The sequence below is a fragment of the Cebus imitator genome, unplaced genomic scaffold, assembly GCF_001604975.1.
Source record: "Cebus imitator isolate Cc_AM_T3 unplaced genomic scaffold, Cebus_imitator-1.0 Scaffold287, whole genome shotgun sequence".
In the NCBI taxonomy this organism is placed as follows: Eukaryota; Metazoa; Chordata; class Mammalia; order Primates; family Cebidae; genus Cebus; species Cebus imitator.
The window spans coordinates 1,070,280-1,085,806 of record NW_016107602.1 but is presented as its reverse complement, the minus strand read 5'-3'; the positions used below and the strand labels follow the sequence as shown (position 1 = coordinate 1,085,806).

The 15,527-nt window shown below is 40.4% G+C and overlaps 1 protein-coding gene across 1 annotated transcript in view; it reads left to right on the top strand.

The window, feature by feature from the left end:
• Positions 1 to 6,187: 6,187 nt before the first annotated feature.
• The window catches only part of LRRIQ4 (leucine rich repeats and IQ motif containing 4), a 12,603-nt gene continuing 3,263 nt past the window's right edge, over positions 6,188 to 15,527 (top strand). Inside the window, exons 1-4 of the mRNA XM_017501983.2 lie at positions 6,188 to 7,232; positions 8,976 to 9,149; positions 10,701 to 10,839; positions 13,443 to 13,639. Of these exons, the coding sequence (XP_017357472.1) occupies positions 6,213 to 7,232; positions 8,976 to 9,149; positions 10,701 to 10,839; positions 13,443 to 13,639 (1,530 nt within the window). The 5' untranslated portion in view covers positions 6,188 to 6,212. The remainder of the gene's footprint in view (positions 7,233 to 8,975; positions 9,150 to 10,700; positions 10,840 to 13,442; positions 13,640 to 15,527) is intronic.

Below are 15,527 nucleotides of genomic sequence, written 5' to 3'. Positions count from 1 at the left end.
TACAGGTTGTGAAAAATGTGAGAAAAGTGCAGTGTCTGGGCCGGAGTGCACAGTATAGTCCCTACTGGCTTCCCTTGGCTAGGAGAGGGCATTCCCCGACCCCTTGCGCTTCGCTGGTAAGGCGACGCCCTACCCTGCTTCAGGTTGCCCTCCATGGGCTACACCCACTAATCAGTCCCAGTGAGCTGAACCGGGTACCTCAGTTGGAAATTCAGAAATCATCTGCCTTCTGCATTGATCTTGCTGGAAGCTGCAGACTGGAGCTGTTCCTATTCAGCCATCATCTTTATTTCCAGTTTTCTCTTTTTGGTATGTCTTTGTCTGGTTTTGGTATCAGGGTAATACTGGCCTCATAGAATGAGTTTGAAAGTAGTTTTTCCTCCTCTATTCTTCAGAATAGCTTGAGTAGGATTCGTATCAGTTCTTTAAATATTTGATAAAATTCAGCATTGAAGCCATCAGGTCCCAGGCTTTTCTTTATGAGGAGACTTTTTATTATGACTTTCATCTTATTACTTGTTATTGGTCTATTGAGGTTTCAGATTTCTTCATGGTTCAATCTTGGTAGATGGTATATATCTACGAATTTATTCATTTCTTCTAGGTTTTCCAATGCATTATCATATACTTGATCTTTTGAATTTCTGCTGTATCAGTTGTAATGTCTCCTTTTTCATCTCTGATTTTATTTATTGGATCTTCTCTCTTTTTTTTAATCTGGCCAGAAGTTTGTTGATTTTGTTCATCTTTTTAAAAAACCCAACTTTTCATTTCATTTTGTTAATTTTTTGCATTCTTTTTATTTTAATTTTATTTATTTCTGCTATATTTTTTATTTCTTTTATCCTACTTTTTCTCTTTTCTCTTTCTCCCCCCACCTTTTTTTTTTTTTTTTTTTTTTTTTTTTTTTTTTTTTTTGAGATGGTATCTCACTCTGTCACCCAGGCTGGAGTGCAGTTGCATGATCTTGGTTCACTGCAACTTCCACCTCCCGGGTTCAAGCGATTCCTGAGTAGCTTGGATTACAGCCATACACCACTGTGCTCAGCTAATTTTTGTATTTTTAGTAGACATGAGGTTTCACCATGTTGGCTAGGCTGGTCTTAAACTCCTGACCTCGTTGATCCACCTGCCTTGGTCTCCCAAAGTGCTGGAATTAACAGACATGAGCCACTGTGCCCAGCCTACATTTGTTTTTTCTTTTCTTTTTTTTCTCTCTCTCTTTTTTTTTTGAGACGTTTGCTCTGTCACCCAGGCTGGAGTACAGTGGCATGATCTTGGCTCACTACAACCTCTGCCTCCTGGGTTCAAGCGATTCTCCTGCCTCTGCCTCCTGAGTAGCTGGGAGTAGCCACCACTCCTGGCTAATTTTTGTATTTTTAGTAGAGACGGGGTTTCACCATGTTGGCCAAGCTGATCTTGAACTCCTGAACTCAGGTGATCCACTTGCCTCAGCCTCCCAAAGTGCTGGGATTACAGGCATGAGTCACCACTCCCGGCCTTCTACTAACTTTGAGGTTTGATTTGCTCTTACTTTTCTAGTTCTTTAAGATGCATCATTATATTGTTTATTTGAAGTTTTCCTGCTTTTTTGATGTAGGCACTTATTGCTATAAACATTTCTCTTAGTTCTGCTTTCACTGTATCCCACAGGTTTTGGTATGTGGTGTTTCCATTTTAATTTGTTTCAAGAAATTTTTTAATTTTCTTAATTTTTTCATTGACCCAGGTCATTCAGGAGCATGTTATTTAATTTCCACATGTTTGTATGATTTCCAAATTTCCTCTTGTTATTGCTTTCTAGTTTTATTCCACTGTGTTCACAGAAGATATTTAATATGATTTCACTGTTTTTGAAATTTTTAAGACTTGTTTTGTGACTGAACATATGGTCTACCCTTGAGAAGATCCATGTGCTGAGGAAAAGAATGTGTATTCTGCAGCTGTTGGATGAAATGTTCTGTAAATATCTAGGTCCATTTGGTCTATAGTGCAGATTAAGTCCAATGCCTCTGTTGATGTTCTGTCTTGATCTGTTGGATGCTGAAAGTGAGGTATTGAAATCAATAGCAGTTATTGTACTGGGGTCTATCTCTTTCTTTAACTGTAGTAATATTTGCTTTATATAACTAGGTGCTCCAGTGTTGGGTGCATATGTATTTATAATTGTTATATCCTCTTGCTGAATGAGCCTCTTTATCATTATGTAATGAAGTTTTTGTCTCTTTTCATAGTTTTTGTCTTGAAATCTATGTTGTCTGATATATGTATAGCTATTCCTCCTCTTTTTGGTTTTCCATTTGCATGGAGTATCTTTTCCCATTCCTTTGTTTTCAGTGTATGTGTCTCTTTATAGGTGAAATGGATTTCTTGTAGGCCACAGATTGATCATTGGGTCTTCTTTTTTAAAATCCATTTAGCACCTCAAGTGCAATTCCTCAGAGCCCAGCACAGCATCAAGATTTGCCCAGGAATTGCGGTCCTTGTGACCTAGACTGTCTTTCAAGTGTATTTAGAACCCCAGAGCACTTTATCCCACAGTGGTGGGGCTAGCCAGAACTCAGGTTCCACCTGCTGGCATGGATGATTCCCCTCCGGCTAAGGCTGGTCTAAATGCTCCCTCCATGAGCACCACCTGAATTCTACCCCGTGTTGCTTTCCACTGTGACAGGCAGCACTGCGTTCCATTGCAAAGTCCCACAATCACTTTCCTGTCCCTCCCCGAAGCACACATAGTCTCTCTGTGCCACGTGGCTGCTGCCGGGGGATGGAGGAGGGATGGTTCCAACAATCCAAGACTGTCTTTCCTACTGTCTTCACTGCCTCTTTCTTTGCTATAATGTTAAAACCAGGTACTGTGATTGCACACCTGATTTTTGGTTCTTATGAAGGTGTTTTCTTGTGTGAATAGGTGTTCAATTTGGTGTTCCTGTTGGAGGGGATGACTGCTAGAGGGTTCTAATCAGCCATCTTGCTCTGCCTCCAGGAATTTTCTTTCTTTTTTTTTTTTTTAACAAGATCTATTTGTACAGAATTATCTCAGCTATAACTCCCTGTTTTTTTTTTCTGGTATAGTGAAGGCATGTTTCACATGGAGTTTTTATCTCCTGTTTTCAAGGAGGGAAAGGGAAGATGAGAATATGCTTCTTGCATCTGCCATTTTTCAAGTGTCTTTAGCTTAAAGTAATCCTCATACCAAAGTGGCATATTTTGGGGTGGCATATTCTGCTACTCTTTATTACCACTACATGAATGTCCCATCTGAGATCAGTTAAGGCTACTTTTAGTTTGTTCGTGATTGGTTGTTAGAGGGAAAAGATCTGCTGAGTGAAGTTTTAAGCAAAATCTTGAAATTCTTTAACTAGAAATGGGTTTTTATGCTAGCAGAGAGAGTCGCACACCCTATCAACCTCAGGGACCTAGTCTTACCTATCTAGTTTGTGCATAGTCAGACTTGGAAAAAAAAGTACCAACACTCACTGTAAATTTGCAGGGCTGATCAGTTTCCTAAATGATTTTCTCAGGCGTTAGAGTTACACAAAGAAAAGCTCATTGTTAAACTATCCAAATCTTGGCTCCTGCAGATGAAGATGTAACAGTTATTCAATTTAGAAACCACTCTACTATAATATTGGATTGTAATAAGTTAATTTGATTACATTTAGGTAGCAATCCCTAGGGAAAAAAATGGCCACTAAAGAGCCAAGCTTCCCCATTCTCATTTACTGTGGCTGAATTATTGGCAAAGCTATTGGAAATCTGGGCTTTACAATCTCCCTTTATTAAATCCACAAATGAACGTGAAATATGGGTGGATTTATAGCTTTCAGAGGGCTGTCAAATTGATGGGATATATGATTAAGGTGAGATAACATACACAATCAGATATTCTAAGCAGGTCTTGATGGAGAAAGATGAATGTTAGGATAAATAAGTTCTTTCATGTGTTTGGAAGCTCATGCACCCTCCTATTAATTCCATAAAATCAAGTGTAAAATCTCACACCCAGGAAGAATAATTTTAATAAATGCCAGGTTTTCGGTAAACAAGTGATGTTAAAAATCTAGGTGAGATTGTGTCCAATTCTCGGCTCCTACTCCCACTTCCTACCATATGCTGAGAAGAGCCCTTTTAGTTATATAATTTTTTTATCTGTAAAACAGGGCTAATAATGATGCCTCCTACATAGGATTATTGTGAAGATTAAATAGGTTATTTTAAGTAAACCCTGGAGTATGTAATCAGTGTTCTGGTGTTCCCTGTTTTTATTTGTTCTATCGCCTCAGTCTAGATACTATGGAGAATTTTCAGAAATTTGCAAGTAGGAAACTGGAGATTTTGTCTTACAGGACTGAACAGTATTAGATAATCTGCCTGACGACTAAATGACAACAACATTGGAGACAGCTAGTTTTAAACATAATCAATATTACATCTTTCCTTTTCTTTAAATAACACTTCCTTGGAGCTGGTTTTGAGGCCAGGCATAAAGCAACAAGCACCTGAACCACGTTGTGTTTTGAGGAACAGCAGTATTATGTATGGGGCTAGAAATGCATCCTATTCATCTAGGGACTAGGCTTCTGTGATGGATGAGAGGCCCAGATACTCCAGCAGGACTGCCTTCATCCTAAAAAGAAGTTCAAAGATGCTACAGCCAACCTTGTCACTACCATGTCATGTTCTTCTCTGCCTTCCCCCATAGACTGTGTGTGTGTGTGTGTGTGTGTGTGTGTACTAAAGACTTACTCTTCTGAAATACAACATTCACATCTTGCATTTATAAGCTCTATAAGCCTAGTAGTGTATGTCTGCTGATTTTGTTTTCATTAAAGAAGTTAGCTCTTTTGCATTTTCATATAAATTTTAGAATCAGCTTGTCAACTTCTACCAAAAAAAAAAAAAAGTTTGCTAAAATTTTGATTGAGATTGCATAAAAACTATAGATCCAATTGGGGGAATATTGATATCTTAACATTATTGAGCATTCTAATCCATGGACATGATTTCTCTCTCTGTTTATCAAAGACTTTCATTTCTTTCTGAGTTGGGCTTTAGTTCATTTCCACTGCAGTTTCAAATGTCTTGCTTAGACAGAGTTAAGACCCTTCCAGCCAGGCTTAGGTATTTAAGACCAGGAAACTACAGGACTTCTCTCTGTTTTTTAGTCCGGCCTACAATTTTCCCTATGGCCACTTAGCCAAAGTCTAATGGGGAGAACTAATTAGTGGGGAACACCGACTTCGCATTTGGAGCTACTCCAGATTCTGATCCACTAGGCCAACCCACACATGGCTGTTAAAAGTTTGGCTGGTTTCTCCTTGTCCCAGAAGTTCATTTGCCTGTGCCTATTAGATGGTTGTTTTTCTGCCTGACAGTCCTCAAACTTGCAAATGACATTAGGCATGAGCGGGTCTACTCACCGGTCTCTAGTTATTTAGGAAAGGCTGGTGCATCTCTAGAATATAGTTTTTTTGTTTGTATTTTGTTTTTGTTTTGTTTTTTAGCTTGCTTTGTATCTTTGACTCTCTGGTGGCTTTAAGGTAAAATACTATCTTTTAAAATATGAATGTTATGGTAAAAGCAAGGATCTTTTGCAACCTTCTACATCCTACTGGAAACATTCAGAATAGGCATTTTTTTAAACTGAAATTAGGCTGGGTGCGGTGGCTCACACCTATAATCCCAGCACTTTGGGAAGCCAAGGCAGGTGGATCTGTAAGAAGTTTGAAACCAGCCTGGCTTACATGGTGAAACCCCATCTCTACTAAAAATACAAAACAAAAATTAGCTGGACGTGGTGATGGGTACCTGTAATCCCAGCTACTCAGGAAGCTGAAGCAGGAGAATCCCTTGAATCCGGGAGCCAGAGGTTGTAGTAAGCAGAAATCGAACCATTGCACTCCAGCCGGGCAGCAATTGCAAAACTGTCTCAAAAATAAATAAAACAAATAAATCTGAAATTAATCTTTTTTTCATGTGAGTCTACGTGTTAGGGGAAGGAGTTAACACTTTAACTCTTCTCTTAACATGAAATGCAAAAACCTAAATTTTATGTTCTGTCATAATTTCAAGCACTAAGTCTAATTAACTAGGTTTTAATTTTATTTTTCTTAAGGATAGCAAGTCTGGTGGCAGATAAATTCTGATTTTTTTTCCTATCCTTTTCACAATATTTCAGATTTTGAATATTTGAACGTTTCTTCGCAATAATGTTAAAAGACGTAAAATCAGTAGAACGTTCACCTAAAATTCCTCAGAGAAATGATCCACAGCATGTCAATGATAGAACATTTTTCATCAATGCCTCTAATCAGAGCTTGACTGCCATTCCGTTGGAGATCTTCGCATTCACAGAATTAGAAGAAGTGCATTTGGAGAATAACCAGATTGAAGAAATTCCCCAGGAGATTCAGCGTTTAAAGAACATAAGGGTCCTTTACCTGGACAAGAACAACCTGAGGAGCCTGTGCCCGGCTCTGGGACTGCTGAGCAGCCTGGAGAGCCTGGACCTGAGCTACAACCCCATCTTCTCCTCCTCCCTTCTTGTCGTCAGCTTCCTCCGCGCCCTGCGTGAGCTCCGGCTCTACCAGACCAACCTGAAGGAGATTCCCGTTGTTATTTGTAAAAACCTCCACCACCTGGAGCTGCTCGGACTGACCGGAAACCATCTGAAATGTCTGCCCAAGGAAATAGCGAATCAGACCAAGCTGAGGGAGATCTACCTGAAGCGAAACCAATTTGAAGCTTTCCCACAGGAGCTCTGCGTTCTCTACAACCTGGAGATCGTTGACCTGGACGAGAACAAAATCGGTGCCATCCCAGAAGAGATCGGGCACCTGACGCGGCTGCAGAAGTTCTTCGTGGCTTCTAACAACCTCCGCGTTCTGCCGGCGTCTCTGTGCCAATGTAGCCGACTGTCAGTGCTCGATTTATCCCACAACCTTCTCCACTCCATCCCGAACAGCCTCGCTGAGCTCAGGGAGATGACGGAAATCGGGCTGAGTGGGAACTGCCTGGAGAAGGTGCCGCGCCTCATCTGCAGGTGGACCTCGCTGCACCTGCTCTACCTGAGAAACACCGGCCTGCGCAGGCTGCGGGGCTCCTTCAGGCGCCTGATCAACCTGTGCTGCCTGGACCTCAGCCAGAACCATCTGGACCACTGCCCACCACAGATCTGTGCGCTGAAGAACCTGGAAGTCCTGGCACTGGATGACAATAAAATAGGGCAGGTACGGATTCCCTTTCTGGCTGTCACTATGCTGGATCACTTGAGGTCAGGAGTTTGAGACCAGCCTGACCAACATGGTGAAGCCCCGTCTCCACTCCACTAAAAATACAAAACTTAACTGGACATGGTGGCTCCTGAGGCTGAGGTAGTAGTCCCAGCTACTCGGGAGGCTGAGGCAGGAGATTGCAGTGAGCCAAGATCATGCCACTGCACTCCAGCCTGGGCGACAGAGTGACACTCCATGAGACTCCGTCTAAAAAAGAAAAGAATAGAAAAGAAAAAAAATTAGATTTTTCCCATGTGGTTCCTATGGGCCAGAAAGAAACTGATAAATGGACATAATGGTGAGGCTGATTTTGGCTGCACTAAAGTAGGAAATCTGATGGTTAGAAGAAGCCATAGAAGGAAATGAGCTTTTCTTCACAGGAGGTGGTGTTTAGATAACAACTGGATGGCTTGCTATAGAATGTATGCAACCACTGTATTAGAGGGTTGGAAGAGAGAACCTTCCTTAGGCCTTCCAGTCCTGAAAGTCTGGCACTCTGAATGCCGACTCAGTTCCCACATAGGGTTCACAAGCCTGAGTATTCACTGGAAAGCAGAACATGACAGGATAGGGCCATAACAGCGTTCACTGAACACTAATTAGAAGTGGTGTGAATATATGTTTGCTTCCAACTGAGATTTCAACTGAAGTTTCAAAATTATTAAAGCCTTTTAGAATGAAGAGTCACATCACTAAATTAGTTCTAATCACTGAATTTATTATGAATGTTATGAATACAACATTACACATAATTTTAGTATTTTTCTTTCAATAGTGTCAAGCAGTTGCCATACTGCAGTTCATAAATGGCAAGAACGTTGGTTAAAAATTGCTCCAATTTTATTTATTTTTATTTATTTATTTATTTATTTATTTTGAGATGGAGTTTCGCTCTTGTTGCCCAGGCTGGAGTGCAATGGCACGATCTCAGCTCGCTGCAACCTCCGCCTCCCAGGTTCAAGCGATTCTCCTTCCTCAGCCTCCTGAGTAGCTGAGATTACAGGCATGCACCACCGTGCCCAGCTAATTTTTTTGTATTTTTAGTAGAGACAGGTTTTCTCCATGTTGGTCAGTCTGGTCTTGAACTCCCAAACTCAGGTGATCCACCTGCCTCAGCCTCCCAAAGTGCTGAGGTTATAGGCATGAGCCACCACACCCGGCTTTTTTTTTTTTTTTCTTTTTTTTTGAGATAGATTCTGGCTTTGTCGCCCAGGCAGGCTGGAGTGCAGTAGCGCAATCTTGGCTCACTACAACCTCTGCCTCCCGCGTTTCAGAGATTCTCCTGCCTCAGCCTCCTGAGTAGCTGGGATTACAAGCACCTGCTACAACACCCAGCTAATTTTTGTATTTTTTAGTAGAAACGGAGTTTCACCATGTTGACCATGCTGGTCTTGAACTCCTGACCTCAGGTGATCTGATTGGCCTCCCAAAGTGTTGGAATTAAAGGCGTGAGCACTGCACCCAGCAAGGAAAAAATTGCTCTAGTTTAAAGTAGTGCATAAAAGTGAAGAGCAGAGGCTTTAGATCTACAAGTATAAATACTGTAATGCAGATATATACACAATTTTCCATCAGTAGGAGAGGCTAAGTTATTCCACTTGTTGTTTAGCAGTCTGCCTCAAAACCAAAAGCCCAGTTTATTTGCTGACAGTTAAAAATAATCTTGACCTGAAACTTATCTTTCTGGAATACTTCCAGTTACCTTCAGAATTGGGCTCACTTTCAAAACTGAAGATACTTGGAATAACAGGAAATGAGTTCCTTTCCTTTCCGGAGGAAGTCTTTTCTTTAGAGTCTTTAGAGAAATTATACATTGGGCAAGACCAGGGATCCAAACTTACCTATGTGCCAGAACACATTGGGAAACTGCAGGTAAGCCTCCCCCGATGAGCTGGCTAAGAAGCCACTGCCACTGTCCCTTAAATTGGCTGAAACTGAGAAAATATGAGGTCCCACAGGCCAGATGTAGAATCATCCATACTAGACTTCCAGCTTCAAACAAGCGATTGTTTTTACATTTTGAGGTTTCCACTGTCCATGAACAACACTTCAACATTTTATTGTGATACTTCTTTCCACTGTGTGACTTGGTGTGTTTCATTTACAGAAATTGGGTCATACCTCTTTCCATTTAATTTCCACTTTTTGTAAGTAGCCCCCTGAAAACTGGATTATTTTGAAGTTAAAGAATATCATACAAATGACATGGCTGGGAGCCTGCATTTTGGTGCCCAGGATTCCCTGTAAGGGGAAGTGTGACCTCTCTCCCTGCTGGAAAAAAGGAAATCATGTTGCACCAGCTTCGTAGATCTACAGGGCTGTGAGGAATACTTGCAAAGCAACGGGATAACCTCATGCAAAGTAGCCATACTAGGGTGTCTTCTTATATTCATCCTTTAAAGAACTGTTGATTTTTTTCATGTTCCTGTTGCAGCACTCTTTTTTTTTTTTCTTTTTTTTTTTTTTTGAGACGGAGTTTCGTTCTTGTTGCCCTGGTTGGAGTGCAATAGCACAATCTTGGCTCACTGCAACCTCCACCTCCTGGGTTCAAGTGATTCTCTTGCCTCAGCCTCCCAAGTATGAGGGATTATAGATGCCCGCCACCCCACTCAGCTAATTTTGTATTTTTAGTAGGGACAGGGTTTCGCCATGTTGGTCAGGTTGGTCTCGAACTCCTGATCTCAGGTGATCCACCCACTTTGGCCTCCCGAAGTGCTGGGATTACAGGCATCAGCCACCGCTCCCAGCCTGCCGCACTCTTAATGATGATAAAGTAGGCATGGGCCACCACATAACCCCCAGTCATGCAATGGCATGTATAGTGTAGGTAGTTCTCACCATGACACAGTGTCTCTATTCCTATTTCTCCAGTCCTTTGCCCTGTGTTCATAGAAATACCTTTCATCATCTTGTCCTTTGTAAATGTCATGTCACAATCTTAGGGTGAAGTGCAAGCACTAGATATTTGCCCAGTGAAGTTGAAAATAGTTTATTTCAAATAAACTCAAACCCATTCCCTATGCATTTTGGCTACTTTCACTGAGGCAATATTGGGTTGATATTTGAGGCAGTTATTCTGTAGCAACTGCCACAGACAATTAGCTATTAAAAAGGAGTTAATAATAAATGTAGTCAAATTATTCAAATTATTTTTTTCATAAAGTCCTGATGAAACAAATAAGCATTAGATGTCTATAGTCTCTTCTCCCTACATAAATGGAAACCACGTTTAATGGATTTACTCAAAAATAACTTTATGTCTTGATGATGGTCCTTTAAATATGTTTTTTTCCTTTATCCCAGTGCATAAGTTCCCCATTGAAAGAATAATAAAAAAAAAAAAAATGCATAGGCACCCACAGGTGTTCTGGTTATAATTAACTTATCAAGGTATATTATTATGGTATACTCATGTTATTTCAGAGTCTCAAGGAGCTATATATAGAGAACAATCATCTGGAGTACCTGCCCATGTCCCTGGGGTCAATGCCTAACCTAGAAGTTCTTGATTGCCGGCACAATTTGCTTAAACAACTTCCAGATGCCATTTGCCAAGCACAAGGTGAGGGAACTTAGTACATCCACAGCCTGGTAGAGTTTGTGGCCAGCATTTCCCATAGCGAATGGCTTCCTTGCTTTTCTAAAGACCAATCTCAGTGTTTACAGAATTGAGTGTATCCCATCACTTCTTTGCAGGGCTCACTTAGTGGCATGGGGGAGGCCAGGTCCTGATTAATATAGCTAAGTCTTGCAAAGGCAGTTAAGTTGTTTATTGGAATGGAAAAGTAAATAGCAACTGCTAAGAAAATTTGCATTCACCCATATGTCCATTACACTGCCAACAATAATTTACTGCACACTTACTATATGCCAGAATTTGGAGCTGGGGTCCTGCAGTAAATTTCATCTAGCTCACTAAGCCACTTGAATAAAGGAAAAAGTATTGGCCCAGAGTGGTGAAGTTAGCAGGGAACTTTTGGAACTACATGATTGACCTGGAAAACTATATATGATTCCTATTTAAACTCCCAAACATTTTCCAGTAGACTAAGCCATTCTTTGTCTGTATATTCATCCATCTGCTTAACATGCTTTTGCTGAGCAACCACTGGGACCAGATTTTAAATGTTTTTTTCCTGAATTCCCTAGGCTTATGTACATTTTCTGAATTCCCTAGGCTTATGTACTATGGCTATTCTTTAATGAGAAAAGGATGAAGGAATGTCTTGCCTACTCACAAGACATTAAAAAATTGGGGGCTGGGCTGGGCACGGTGGCTCACACCTGCAATCTCAGCACTTTGAGAGGCGGATCACCTGAGGTCAGGAGTTCAAGACCAGCCTGACCAACATGGCAAAACCCCATCTTTACTAAAAATACAAAAATTAGCTGAGTGTGATGACACTGTGCCTGTAATCCCAGCTACATGGGAAGCTGAGGTAGGAGAATTGCTTGAATCTGGGAGGTGGAGGTTGCAGTGAGACGAGATCACACCACTGCACTCCAGCGTGGGCAACAGAGTGAGACTCTGTCTCAAAACAAAACAAAACAAAAACTGGGGGCAAGGGGTTGTATGCAGTACTCTTTAGTAATGATCCTCACCATAAATTGTTACCCTGTCCTTGATCCCTGGAGGAGTGAAATATTCTCAAATATTTTCAGTGTTTACTATTTTTTCTAATATTTATTGACTGGCTTCAATAACTTTGAATTGTTAAAAAGAAGTTGTAAAAAAAATAGCTTGCCTTGCCTTATTTAATTGGAAGCCTTTTATTAGATGGCACAGCAAAAGACAAACTGGACTAAAGAATGCACTTTGATATGATCTTTTTTGAAATGTACATAATTTTATGTTCTTTAAACATTCAGTCTCATGACCACATTTTTTATATTTATCTTCTCTTTTGGTGAACCACATATAGAAAAGTGACTGAGTTTATAAGTCATTTATCACTAAGTAGTATTTAAACATAATTTTTCTCTTCTCCTTCCTTACTACTGGGTACTACCAAACTTTTCATCCCTGTCTGTTTGATTGGTAAAATGCTGCATTTTGGTGTTAAATGTACATTTCTCCCATGGAGTGATTTTAAGCATCTTTTTCATGCTTATTAAGCATTTTTATTTCTCTTTCAGTGAACTATTTAAAGATAGTCCATTATGCTAAAAAACCAGTTTCAGAGCATTCTATATAATATGATAATATTTTCATTTATGATGTTTTATTTGCATATACCTATAGGCCTGCATGTACCTAGAGATTTTCTGTAATGACTCACAGGAATCCAATAACAGGGGTTCCTTGTGACAATTAAGATGTGAGAGGGTTGGTGGGAAAGGGATGGTGAGGGAGAATTATTTTCATCTTTTGCTGTTTTTGCAGACGAACAATTCCATTTAAATTATATATATTATTTTTATACCAAAGAGTAATTTTTTTCAAAAACTTAATTTGCTTTTCAACTTGAGAGTAGCAAGGGAATGACTATGTGAACCTGGTGTCTCACATTCCACAGTCTTTAGGGATCAGGCAGGTAACACCAATGTGCCAAAGCTTGTAGCAATCACAGCGAGTAGTGAGGCCTGTGGGAAACAGCATGAAGAGTCCATTTTTCCAATACGTGGCCAGATGCAGTGGCTCACACCTGCAATCCTGGCACTTTGGGAGGCCCAGGTGGTTGGATCACTTGAGGCCAGGAATTCAAGACCAGCCTGGACAACATGGTAAAACCCATCTCTACTAAAAATACAAAAATTAGGTTGTAGTGAGCCCAGATCATGCCACTGTACTCCAGCCTGGATGACAAAGTAAGACTCTGTCTCAAACAACAACAAAAACCCCTCAATACTCTGCTGACCTTAGGAACTGCAGGGCCTGAGTGATTTTTGCCAATGGGCTGTCAGTTTCAGCTAAAAACTGTTGCTCTAAACAAACAAACAAAACATTTGGAATATCTGGAGACTGAATTCTGTTCTCTTCATTAAGAGAAGGAGCAAACATAGAGATAGAACTTTTATTAGATGGTATAAAAGTTTTGTGTATCCTTCCTCTCATTCCTTTTGCAAATGCAGAATTGGATCCCTCACTCATGTGGGCAGGATTAGGTGACAAGTTAATATTGTTTGTTCTTAAGATTAATCCACCACTAAAAAAAATCTTTTCAGCTTTGAAAGAATTACTGCTGGAGGACAACTTGCTCACCCATCTTCCAGAGAATTTGGATTCCCTAGTGAATATTAAGGTCCTGACACTGATGGACAATCCCATGGAAGAGCCCCCAAAAGAAGTGTGTGCTGAAGGCAATGAGGCCATATGGCAATACCTCAAGGAAAAAAGAGAAAGAAATATAATGGCAACAAAGGTAAAATCAGCCCAGATTCTTGATAACAGTTTTTTTTAGAGGGAGCCTAATGTTAAACACATTGCAGATTAACCTATGGAGCATCTCTTTGCATATCTACACCCTTGTCCTGCTTCTGAAAAGAGAAGTTACTTAGCTACTTTTATGTCCCCAGGGCTAAGTAAGAAAATTTTTAAACGTCAGTCCTAGCGTTTTTGTCTTTTATGTTCCTTATTTCTTTGTTCAGTAAGAAGCCAACAAATAGGCAAAGGAAACCAAAACTTCAAAATTTCAAATCAATCTAAAATTCTTAGGACTATTTCATTGGAATGAAAAAAGTTTGTATTAACAAAACAAGTAAAATAAGGTTGACAAATTAGAAATGGAAGTATTTATAGACAAGAGGCTGAGCCCAGGGTTCTGAGCTGCCACCAACTAGGATCGAAGGGCTGAGATCCTTAAAATTCTGCTTTAGCCCATTGAGCCCATGGACATATAGGATACCCCAGACAGGTCTGGAATGTGTCCACTTCAACCAGTGTTCTTTACTTTCCAACTGGTCCAAGTTCCCATCACTTCACACCCGGATGGCTACATAAGCCCACTGATTAGTGTCCCTGCTTCCATGCCAGCTCCCCTCCAACATACCTTCTGCTCAGTAATTGCATTGATGCTGTTAAAACATGGGCTAGAGCTCACCACTACACTGAAATTGGCAATCTTCCATTTCACTCAGAGTGAGAGTCAAGTCTTTGTCTGTAAAACCCTCTCTATAGCCCTCAACCCTATCAGAACTAATGTTCTCCCTTTTATGATCAATCTTTTGTGATACCTCTTTTATTCCAAAGCAAATTCAGAGATAATAAAAATCTACAAAAGCACATAATTTTAATTGAAATAATGCCTGAGTTGCAACATAGAAGAGAAAGAAAAGCAATTTATATAAAAATATATATTTCAGGCCAGGAGTGGTGGCTCACGTCTGTAATCCCAGTACTTTGGGAGGCCAAGGTGGGTGGATCACTTGAGGTCAGGAGTTCAAGATCAGCCTGACCAACATGGTGAAACCCTCAGCTAATACAAAAATTAGCCCGGCATGGTAGTGCATGCCTGCAATCCCAGCTACTCTGGAGCCTGAGGCAGGAGAATCACTTAAACCTAGGAGATGGAGGTTACAGTGAGCCGTGACCGTGCCACTGCATTCCAGCCTGAGCAACAGAATGAGACTCTATCTCAAAAAAAAAAAAAAAAAATTATTTCAATGTATATATGCTCAGTATGGATTACACTTGAAAGAATGAAAGTTGTGGTTTTTAATTGAATACTTCCTAAAAGCATTTTTTTTTTTGAGACAGGGTCTTGCTCTGTCACCAGGCTGGAGTGCAATGGCACGCTCTCCCAGCCTCCCAAGTAGTGGGACTACAGGTGCTCACCACCATGCCCAGCTAATTTTTGTATTTTTAGTAGAAATGGGGTTTGATTTCACCATATTGGCTCAATCTCTTGACCTCACGATCTGCCTGCCTCGGCCTCCCAAAGTGCTGGGATTACAGGTGTGAGCCACCATGCCTAGCCCCCTAAAAGCATTTTGAAAAATCCCACACCCTTTTGCACATTCTTAAAATGATATTTAACATGATTGGCACAAGTTTGAATTATTGCAAAGGGTGTAATTTCCAGTGAATTTTAAATGTTGACATTTTAAAATAGAGCTGTTAGATCAATATTTTCAGTGTATCCAGTGGAGCTGAATATCATTAGGATTTGTTAACACCAATTTACAAATACCCAAATAAGTAATTTTATAGGCAGAATTTTTTTTTTTTTTTTTTTTTTTTTTTGAGACGGAGTTTCGCTCTTGTTACCCAGGCTGGAGTGCAATGGTGCGATCTCGGCTCACCGCAACCTC